Consider the following 11840-nt stretch of genomic DNA (forward strand, 5'->3'; position numbering starts at 1 on the left):
CTAAAGGCTGTGGAGGTAGAAATCAAGAAGCAGCATCAAGTGTTGATGGTCAACAAGACCACTAGTTTCAAGAAAAAAGGCAAAGAAAAGAAGAGGAACTTCAAGAATAATAGCAAGCAAGTTGCCACTCCTGAGAAAAAACCCAAGTCTGGACCTAAGCCTGAAACTATGTGTTTCTATTGCAAAGGGACTGGTCACTGGAAGCGGAACTGCCCCAAGTATTTGACGGATAAGAAGAATGACAAAGTGAAAGGTATATTTGATATACATATTATTGATGTGTACCTTATTAATACTCGTAATAACGTCTGGGTATTTGATACTAGTTTTGTTGCTCATATTTGCAACTCGAAACATGGGCTACGGATTAAACGAAGATTGGCTAAAGACGAGGTGACGATGCGCGTCGGAAATGGTTCCTGTGCTTGCGTGCGGTTGTAAGGTGAGTGCATGCGTGTATGTATGAGCGTTCGTGTCTGTATTGTACTGAAGAAAATACCAATAGAAACCTTTTTCCTTTTTATATATAGGGTATAAAAATAAGAAACTTTATTTTCATTCGTACTTGCATAGCGAAACCGTGTACTGTATGTATTTCCATCAGGCGGTTCGCTTCGTCGGCGTCAGCCGGCCTGCGGGGCACCGGCCACGTTGTATTAACCGGAGCCGGCCCAACCTTCCACCCGCGAGCTAAACCGGACCAAGGGGAAAGCAGGGCCACCGTTAGCGCCTCCTCTCCCCGCTCCGATCCGGATCTCCCCATCCATTCCGGCGAGCCCTCGCCGCGTCGCTTCCACGCGACCCTACTTCCTTAATAAATTCAACCTCCCCGCCGCTGCTCCCGTCAAACCCCGAATACTATCCGACTACTTCCTCCCCTGCCCGCGCCGCCTCCCGAGCCCAACAAACCCTAGGCGACGCCCATGGACTTCGAGGCCGACGGCCGCTTCGGCAACAAGCGCGTGCACAACCGCCTCGGACCGGCGCCCGGCGCCGCCTCTTCGTCTTCCTCTACCAAGGTCTGCATCCATTGGCGCGCTGGGCGATGCAATCGCTTCCCCTGCCCCTTCCTCCACAGCGAGCTCCCTGAGGCGGCCACCACCAAGCGCCCGAACCAAAGGGATGGCCCTGGTGGGCACGTCTGGCGCAACCCCAACTCAGGAGGAGGGGGCCGCGGTGGCGGCGGCGGCTTCAACAAATGGGGGAGGGGCCCCGGAGGTGCAGACGGTGGCGTGAGGCACAAGGTGCCCGACCGGCCCTGCAAATTCTTCCTCGCCGGAGACTGCACCTACGGCGAGAAGTGCCGCTACCCGCACACATATTGCATGAGCAATAGCATCACGCTGCTCACCCCTCTCCAGGGCCACGAGAAGGTACTTCATCTACAGATAAGACCGTCTAGTAAAATTCAAAACGTCGCTGATCAAATGCTGTGCGTCCTTTCAGGTTGTGACAGGGATCGCACTGCCTACTGGGTCAGACAAGCTGTATTCTGGTAGTAAGGATGGAACAGTGCGCCTTTGGGATTGTCAAACTGGACAGGTAGCTGAGGCATCATTGAATTGTATCCTTGGAAGGATTGTGTGTTCTCTTCTCTATGACAATTTTCAGTACCTTTATTTTCTATATGGTGTGTGATAGTGTGCTGGTGTCCTCCCCGTGGGGGGTGAGGTTGGGTGCATGATCAGCGAGGGGCCATGGTTGTTTGTTGGAATACCTGATGCTGTCAAGGTAGGAGATGGTGCTTGAGATTTGGGATTTTAACCCAATGCTATTGCTGTTCCACATGTGTGTCTGACTGTATGAGCTGTTGCTGCAGGTTTGGAATATGCAAACTCAAGCAGAAATGAACCTTACCGGGCCGACTGGACAAGTCTATGCACTCGCAATTGGCAATGAGCTACTCTTTGCTGCAACACAGGTACACTAAATTCCTTTTGGCTTGTCTTTGGCTCTAACATTTGTTTTGGCAAATATAATTTCCGTTAATGATGCATTCTCTCGTATTACACTTGGTGCAGGATGGAAGGATTTTGGCATGGAGATTTAGCGCCGTGACAAATTGTTTTGAGCCAGCTGCTTCTCTTACCGGGCATCAGCTTGCTGTTGTTTCGTTAATAGTAGGAGGCATGAGAGTTTACTCTGGCTCAATGGATAAAACCATTAGAGTAAGGACTGAGAACTTGTGCATTGTTGTTCACACATTCTTAGATACAGTTAATGTAGTTGGCTTTGATGCATGCATGAGATCATGATTTTCTGTTAGCTTGTAACACTTCCATCTCTTTAGGTCAACATCTGTTTTATCCTCTGTGTTTCTTCTAATGGTGGATCATGGAAGTATGCACAAGCAAAGTAGACCCATGTATTGCATATAGTTATACACTTCTGACTGTTCTCATTAATTTAAGAGGTAGGCATATTGGTAATTAGTTCGTCACTTCGTCTGGAGTTACAAGTCAGATGTAAAACAGATGATGCCTGAGATTTGTGCTACTATGTAGTCAGAATAAATGTAACTATACAAGCAAAGCTGGCATCTAATGTTTGTGCAAATCTGCATCAGGTTAGCCACTGTTACTATGGGTGTTGCAGTCCTGCATCACATATAACTTTAGAATTTAGAGTGGCCGCTCACTTCAATAACTTACTGTGAGTTTACGTGCACATTTTATGGTGATATCTCAACCGGCATGTGGAACATTTGTAACAAGTACTTCAAAAAAAAAAACGCCATCTACATTAGTGGGAAGGCTCCAATCCCAACAAATAAAATAAAATACCTCACTGCTGTAACACTTACATATGGTGTCTGATGCTGTGGGAACTCTGTTATTGCCCTGTTGCTGTTGAATTTTTCCTGGTACTTTTGGTATCCCCAATCTTGATTCAACATGAAGTATCTCTTCTTTCTTAATGTGCACGATTTTCAGTCACCTGGACTTATTTTGCTCCACGCGACAGATGGTACTTTAGCATTACATTGTTCAATTAAGATCAGAACATGTTGTCGCTTTGGTTTACTCCCATTCTACAAATAATATTAAGAACATGACAAATATTTCAGGTATGGGATCTGGCAACGTTGCAGTGCATACAGACTCTTTCTGATCATACGAATGTAGTTATGTCTCTACTATGCTGGGATCAGTTTCTGTTATCTTGTTCTTTGGATCAAACAATAAAAGTTAGTCTCTATCCTTGTCCCCTTGTTATCGAATGATTCTACAGATTCTTACATTCTTGTTACACATTTGTCCTTTTCAATACTATTCATACTTCTAAGTTCTATTTTTCTTAGGTCTGGGCGGCTACAGAAAGTGGAAACTTGGAAGTAACATATACACACAAAGAGGAGAACGTATGTGCTCCGACACTCTTGTACAGTTGTCATGTTGCGCGATTGCAGTTTGTTTTGTTACAACCTTTCCTGTTAACTTTTGATTCATCCTTTCTTGGCCCTTTTTTGTGTGTAGCGCTGTTCTTATTTATGTCCTGCTTCAGTATTAATACAGTACAATTAATAATCTTATAAGATCTTGTTTACGCTCCTTTGAACTTACCATTAGGATTTCCTCGTCGTATGCTAAACATAAACATATTCAGAATTTTGCACATGCAAGCTCAGAAATCTATATACATCAATCCATGTCAACTTGTCTACCATTGAACTTGAATATTTGAACTAGACCAGTAAGTGAACTGGTCAAATGACTGTTAAGTTCAATAATATTGTTATTTTATTTTTAAAATTTGTATTCACTATTTGGTTGGTATACAAGCTATTGCACTTGACTAAGGTCCTCAAAGCAAGGGTTAATTCGATTTAGTACTGCTCCCTCCAGTCGGGTGTATTAGTCGGCTCGATAATCCTCATATATTAGTCGCCCAAGCAATAAATCCCTTGAAAATTGAACGCTCTCCTTGTTTTAAGGGACGTCTTGGTCGCCGCACTATGGTTCTCCTGACTAACAAACCTGGCTTGAGGGAGTATTCCAGCTCATCTTATTTGAAGAATGACACTACAAAAATTAAGGCCAACTTCTAATAAGCACTTGGACGCCATTAATTGGCATGAACACGCTAAAATGCCAATTTATGTTTCTTCTGTTCTCAGTTAAATTGCCACTTCCTCTTTCCTCTCACATCTTATCTTCCCCACCACCGGTGGCAGTGCTCTAGCAAGCTCGCCGTCCTTCCTACTATCCTTTCTGTATCTTCTCCATCTTCCTGCCTGTCCTTTCTGTCCATGCCCAACTGTAGAAGCTGACATGCTGGGCTGTGAAGCATGAACAGATCTGGCGCACAGTGTGGCTGGGTAAAACGGAAGTAGCAACTACCCATGGAAAATAATAGGCGATGGGTAAACAAAACAGCGGCTTGCTGCGAGCTTCGTAACTGCATGGTCCATGCTGGTGGTGATGGGATTGGCCATCACTGAGGTGGCAACCATGAGCCCATGAGAGCGAGCCGATGAGGTGAGGGTTGGGGAAAGGGAAGAAAGGAGCAGACGCGGACATTTTGGTCTTGAAATTATCAGAATGACATATCCAAGTGATTTTTTGTTGTGGCCTTTCTCAAATATGCATAGTTAGTAGTGTCATTTATTGAATTAACCCAAACAGGTTCATACCAGGCTCGTGATCTGATTTCAATAAGTATGGTCTAAAAAACAACACCCCAGGTAGAAATAAACTACCTTGACAAGGAAATGCGGGCAGCTCTCGGGTTGGATGGCGTGATTGATCATCCATGCGGTATTGACCTTGCTAGAGAAGCAGTGTTGGAATTCTTGCTTAAACAGGAGAAGCTCCACTCACCAGTTCTTGGTCTCAGAAAACTTGATCTAGTTGTTGCTGTTGGGTCATGGGATTTATGGTGGAAGCGTAGGAAACTGGTACATGGGGAGGCCACTCAGATGCCGGCTCAGATAGCTATGGTGGTCAGATCATTGGTTGCACATTATGCAGCGGCCTACTCACCGAAAGCAGCTGTTAAACAGGGTGTCTGGACACCTACTCCGAGAAATTTCGTTAAACCAAATGTGGATGCGGCATTTGACGCCGATACACCACAAGGAGCTGTTGGCGCTGTTGTTCGTGATGGCTCGGGGAAATTTATAGCTGCTGCTGGCAGCCGTATCAAATGGTGCTCTGATGTGCGAACAGCCAAGGTCACATCAATGAAGCATGGGCCGAACCTAGCACAATCCTTATGATGTAATCGATTGATTGTCAACTTGGATAGCTTGGATGTAATCTTGGCGTTTAAGGATGGAGCTGGATTTGCTGGAGTTGGCGCGGCGTTCTTTGATGACTGCTATCACATAGCCTGTGAATTCCAACAAATTCAGTTTGAGCATTGCCTTAGACAAGCAAATTTTGTTGCTCATGAACTTGCTAGGCTAGGTAGGTTCTCGCTGGCTAGTGTATGGATGGACGATCCTCCTGCATCTATTGTTCCTTTGCTTGTAAGTGAAGTAACACTTACCACCAATGAATGAGAAGGAACGATGATTTCAAAAAACTACCTTGACAAAGAGATTACTGCTCCTGAAAAGAAAGAACTACGTAAACAAGAAGCTTCAGTTAGCCAGCAGACATCTTCATAGAGGCTTGCCTTTCTTCGTAGCCACTTGCGTTGAAATGCCTAACAGTCTTCATGAAGAGTGTGTTTGAGAACAGTAGATACCTTCCTCTGATTCATACCAGTTTGATCCTTTTCTGACTGAGTGAAGTGCCCTACAAAAGAGTTGCAGATTGCATGCAGTTCAAGTTGTATTCGCTGACCATATTGTTTCTCGTAACCTTCCACCTAGCCACCACCTGAAAGAAAATGAGAACGAGGTACATGTGATTTGAGGATTCCAAAGCATGATATTTGGGCTGCACTTGCCCTGCCCGCGCAGTTTACAGTTGATATCACACTCCCAGTTTTTCCGTTTCAGTAGGCTTCCTGAGGGGTTTCTGTTTTGGAAAAACTGCCAGAAAAATTCTTTCGAAAGGTAATCCCCCCTTCAAGATTTTTGAACCACCATTTAGTACTCCCTCCGATCCATACTAAGTCTGCGACAATTAATATGGATCGGAGGGAGTACCATCTTCCCCCTTTTGTAGTTATCATTGCCATTCAGCAGAACATTTCCCTCCGAAACATCTCTCCAGTTAGAAGATCTGTTCAACTCTTGCTAATGCCCTTGTTTGATAGGAGTAATTGATACTCCTTCGATCCTCCGAGCAATACTTATGCAATGATTTTGTATCTCATGTTCAACGACCAGATGGTCTCAAACTCCCATTTGTTTGGCTTGCTTGATGTTTGAATCAGTACTCAATTTTAGTCTTTGAAGTTCAAGCATTTGCTACTTGCTGAGTTCATCAAATAAGTCTTTGAAGTCATGCTTTGTGATCCGCACAAAATTTGGTAGAAGGAATTGAAAATCCGTTAGATCTCAAGAATTACTAACATTTCGCATGCAAATTTTCTTCTTGACGAAATCTTTTTCTCGTTGCAAAGGAAAATTAATATTATGAAATCTTATAAGTTATAACATGAAAATGTGGTGACATGCTGAGGTTTGTTTTAATTCTATCAACTGAAGTTAGTATGTACTCCCTCCGTTAACTAAAACCACGACAAGAATTCTGGAACGGAGGGGTAGGAAATTGTAGAGTGTGGACTAACCTTTAAGGGCTCATTTGGTGGTTGGGGATGAAAAGGCTTGGGCAATAAACCCCTAAGGGGGGATTTCCATGCTCACTTAGGATCCCCGCACAACCACGGGTTGCTGTTTGGACACCAAGGAAAAGGGAAAAGGAAGGTTGTCTCATCGGCACGGATGATGAAGACCAGAACTGAAGAAGCGAAACGAGATGTAGCAGTAGGAGGAGGCGCTAACCTAGCAACCTTGGTCGAAGGAGGAGGACGACACCGCCTGGCCATCTCATCGCTGGATGAGATAGTAGATCCGAGGTGGATCAAATCTTTGGGGAAGGAAGGATGACACCCAGCCATGGCCGTCACTTGGGGCAGGTGATTTTGGAGGCGCATTGTTGAGGGTTGACACTAGAGAAGGAGGCGTTGGTGCCGGTCGCTAGGCGGAGAAATCTGCAGACGCTGCGCCGTCTTTTCTTGTTCTTGAGAGGACGAGCCGAGGGTTTCCACCCGGACCCTCGAGACATGGAAATTTCCCTGTGGAAACGACACGGATAGGGACGGAGAATTCATGGTGGTAAGCAACCAAATGCTTCGGTAGTTTTCCACCGTCTAGACTTGACGCGTGGGCTCTATGCCCCGGTTTTTGACAGGGATCCCTGTGGAATCCCGTGCAACCAAACAAGCCTTAAAAAGATGTAGTAACTAGTAAGGCCCTCGTCTACATGCACTAAAGTGCTTGGCAGCAGCCAAATAAGCTGCTTTGGTGGCTTGGCTATAGGCAGCCAGTGAGTTCCTGTGGCCAGAAAACAACCTCTGACGAGAAATAGACGACTCCTGTGAGGAATCGTGCTCAGCATCGCTTGCGGGATTTGATGTGGTCGTCTCCGGCAGGATGTCGTTGTCGCTGGTACCAACATTAGTGCTGGTGCTTGCTGCCGCCACGGCTGCTGTTTGTATGTGTGGTGGCTTTCACGGAGTGCTAGAGGAAACCCTACACAGATAATGCAGCAGCTGTGGGCTCGGCCATAGTGCACTGATGGGCGTTCTCTCCCTAAAACACTATTCTTACTCTGATCTCTCATTCATGCCTGCTAGTGGGACAAATGGGGTGTCACCGTGGCAAACGTCGCCACTTAAAGCGACCAAGGGGCTGGCAAAACGCTGCTTAGCACTATTTTCACTCCGATCTCTCTTCCACGCCTGCTAGTGGGTCAAATGGGATGTTGCCATGGCAAACGCCAAGGTGCCCAGGCTCCACTGAAGTGATCAAGGCGCTGCAAATCGCCTGCTGAGTGCCTAGCAACTTTTAACCCCTTTCAGTAGGCAGCTATAGTGGCTTGTTATCTGATTCACAACGTGTAGGTTACAATACAATAGCTTCTGTCTTCTCAAGAATATGCTCCTTCTCTTGCATGATCTACCTTGCCAAAAGTTTGGGAATTATGTTCTGCTGTATCTACGATCTGATTGCTTTGTTCCGTTTGTAGGGTGCACTTGCTCTTACTGGCATGCCTGATGCACAATCAAAACCTGTGCTAGTATGTTCATTAAATGACAACACTGTCCGCCTCTATGACCTGCCATCGTAAGAAAGTTACCATGCTAAGATCATTTCTGTTTTCTTTACTTCTGACGTTTTTCTGAAGTGACTCTCCTTTGTTTTATAGGTTCAGTGATAGGGGCAGAATATTCTCCAAGCAGGAAATTAGGGCAATACAAACTGGACCTGGTGGTTTATTTTTCACTGGGGATGGAACCGGTGAGCTGAAGGTTTGGCAATGGATTATTGATGCCTCCCAAACCTGATGGATATAGTGTACTCTAGATTAGTTTCCCAATGTATGTTATGCGGGATTTCTCAAGGATACACATAATGAGTTGAGGTGTGGTTGGCGATCAGTTCAATTTTCGGTTATATCCTACATTTATTCTCCCAAGGATATGAGACTCCGCTGGATCGGATTGCAGTTAGAACACATGCAGAGGGCCCATGTAGTATCAGTATGAAAGCTAGTCTTGTTCTGGAATGGGTTCGACGTCGGGGGAATAATTCCTTGTAATTTGCAGAGCACCGGAACATGGAAGTGTCTCATTGCTTTTCTCCGATGTGCTGATAACTTCAAAGGATGTATTAATATAAGGATTTTGTTCGGCCGCGTTTGGGTTGGGGAAACTTGAGATTTTCTCGCGGCAGTTGTAAGTGCCATCTTTTTTGGAACAGTTATATGTTGGGTTCGTTCGCTCACGCATGCCTCTTGCTCTTTTCATTGTATAAATTGGGTGTTCATAACTAAATATAGATGTATTTCTTCCTGAAGCACTGTAGAGTGAAGGCTTCACCCTATATTGCCCCGTTGTATGCACATTCCTGGAAGTCAATTTTTGGTGCAAAACAAATGCCTAGTTGGTTGTGATTTCTAATCTTTTGATGGCACGATCAGAACTAGGGTCAATATTTGAGTTTGCAGGAAGGAAAGGGAAATTGCCTTATACTGAATTCTAATTTTGTACTCTCTTCATTTCAAAATATAGTACGCCCGCGCTTTTTTGGTCCAACTTTGACCATAAAGGTCCAACTTTGACCATAAATTTAACCAACGAGACCAACTGTGGCAGAAGAAAAAATTATATATTTGAAAACTTCTTTTGAATATGAATTCATTAGTACTCCCTCCGTTTCGATTTACTTGTTGTGGTTTTAGTTCAAATTGAACTAAAACCACGACGAGTAAATCGGAACGGAGGGAGTTGCTCCCGTTGCAATTCGTCTTGATGATCAAAATTGAAGCACGGGAATAGAGGAAGCACTATATTTTGGAACGGGGAGTAAAAAATTCAGCCTTCCTCACAAGCGCTAGTTGCAACTATTCTACAGTTCCCCACGTTTGAGCGCTAGACGACAACCCGGATTCCAGGTTCACCCGAATGTTTTCTCAAGGCCTCTTTATATGGCTGACAGAGGAAGTGTTTCCTAGTTCAAGTCACCTGCCGTGCAGCCACTATATTTCAGCAGAGCATACAAAGGCAACCCGGAGATGAAGCAAAGCTTTTGTGGCGATGATTGTAAAATTTGTGCCACTAGATTGTGGTTCCATGACTCTATGGCTGCTTCTGGAGAAGCATGCTTCTCGCCGGTTCGATCGCGTGCACATGTTCATAACTCACTAGGTGGAAAGTGTGCCACATATTGAAAAGCTTAGAAAGGGACTGCACGGGGACGACGAGAAAAGGCAGACAGTAGACTCGATCATTGTGCAATGATACCACCACCCGCGCGAGCGTGTGTATTTCCTTGTTAGAGCATCTACAGCTGATTAGGCAAATCCGGGCCCTCAAACGCCCATAAACGCGTCCAAATGCATCTGCAGGTAATGACATATCAGTTCTTAGAATTGTTCATTTGCATCCGAATATCTCATACTAGAAATCTAAATTCATATAGAAGCATGCAAAGAAAAAATAAATCCACTTACTATGTAGATCAACTATCCTAGTCATCGTCGAAGATATATATTATCTTCGTGCCCGGCTCCGGGTACATGGGCGTCAGCTGCAGCTGCAGCTGCGGCTCCTTCACGCTGGCTTCCGCACCCATCTTCGCTTCGACCTCGTCGAAGAGCGTGTTGGTCGCCGTCCGTTCCTGTCGGATGAACTGCCGGTTGGCCTACACATATGCCTCATCTTGAATGGACTACACGATGGCCTTCTACTCCGCCATCCTGCTTGGGTGACGGCGAACTCCGCCTCCACGTCCTCCATGTTGGAGCACGGAGCCGGTGCCAGCTCCTGCTCCGGTTGCTCCGCCTCGTCCTTCATACCCGCCACCTTCATCGGCCGGCTGTTAATTCTCTCCCTCCTCCTCCTCCTCCTCCTTCTTCGGCTCCGGTGAGTCCGAAGGCAGCCCAACAACGATGCGGGCGGCGCCCGTGGCGCGCCTCGCCCGAATCTCCTGCTTGATCTGGTACCGACGCTTCGGCGTGTGTATAGCGCATGTGGTTATCTTCTGTCGGACCATGAGAAGGCGGAGAGCGTGGGAAGAACGGCGAAGCGGGAGAAAAGAGGTGGATGGGCTCGGACTGGTGGTGCGAAGAGGGAGGAGGTGGATGGGGTAGGGATGGGGGACGTCGTCCGGCTTGAATAGCCGGATTGGGCCTCGGGCGGCAAGCCGGCGCCACGTGGCATTCACACCCTTCGCGGTGAAGACGTCCGTTGGACAACCGGATTTTCGTGCGATTCCGCACGGGACCCATTTGTCAGTCCGATGTGACAGGCACACCCGGGCGCCCCATATCCATCCCATATTTAGACTGGATATGAGGGGTGCCGGTCAACTGGGGCGTTTGGGGCTTGTTTGAGGCATTCGTCTGAATCAAGTTTTAGTGACCGATCAATGACTGGGCGTTCGCCCGGGGGTTTAAAGCGGGTTTAAGACGCCCGGCCGTAGATGCTCTTAGGCGGTGTCACATCACGAGTGTGCTAACAATCCCTTGCGTCAAAAACAAGTGACAGGAATCTCCACAGAGAGCTACACTACTAGCTCCCAAACTAGCACCATTAGCTTTGCAGCTAGGCGTGCAGCGCTGGCGTTGTTGCAATAGTAACATGAGATGACACCAATCCTTTTCGAGCGAAGATGCGTCATATGTGAGTGTGAGGTGAATGCGTCAGCGTACTCCTTCCTCATTTTCTTTTTCAAGAAAATAGTACCTCCCTCCTGGTTTAAAGTCCTCGCCGTGTTTTGAGTCAAAATTTGACCATATATTTGACTAAGAAAATATTAATACATGTCATTGAAAATTATGTTATTGAATTTGTATTGAAATGTACTTTTCAGTGATAGTATTTTCACAATGTATAACATATATTTTATTAGTTAAAAATCATAATTAAAATGTAACTAAAATACGAGGAGAACTAGTAAATCAGGACGTACTGAGGTAGTTCTACTCTACTGTATATGATGCGCAGTGCTAGCGATAGATATCCAATGCATAGATTCCTGTCAACTTTCGTTTTCACAGAAATATACTTTGGGGGGCTAGTGGCTGCTGAATGGTTCTCGCGTCCGACTTTGTGCTGATCCTTCCTGTGGTTTGCTGTCCACGAGGACGATCTCTGGAAAGAGATGGTAAAAACAAGAGAATATCCTTTGGTACATTCCAAACACGAGTGCAGTAGCCGCA

The 11840-nt window shown here is 45.8% G+C and overlaps 1 protein-coding gene across 1 annotated transcript; it reads left to right on the forward strand.

The window, feature by feature from the left end:
- Positions 1-701: 701 nt before the first annotated feature.
- LOC119322530 (zinc finger CCCH domain-containing protein 17) lies at positions 702-8974 on the forward strand. The gene is made up of 9 exons (XM_037596011.1): positions 702-1373; positions 1447-1542; positions 1642-1731; positions 1820-1921; positions 2022-2168; positions 3068-3187; positions 3302-3361; positions 8145-8242; positions 8325-8974. The coding sequence occupies exons 1-9, from the start codon at positions 924-926 to the stop codon at positions 8461-8463; spliced, it is 1302 nt and encodes a 433-aa protein (XP_037451908.1). The 5' UTR covers positions 702-923; the 3' UTR covers positions 8464-8974.
- The last annotated feature ends 2866 nt before the right edge of the window (positions 8975-11840 follow it).

Source organism: Triticum dicoccoides, chromosome 6B (assembly GCF_002162155.2).
Source record: "Triticum dicoccoides isolate Atlit2015 ecotype Zavitan chromosome 6B, WEW_v2.0, whole genome shotgun sequence".
NCBI classification, from domain to species: domain Eukaryota; kingdom Viridiplantae; phylum Streptophyta; class Magnoliopsida; order Poales; family Poaceae; genus Triticum; species Triticum dicoccoides.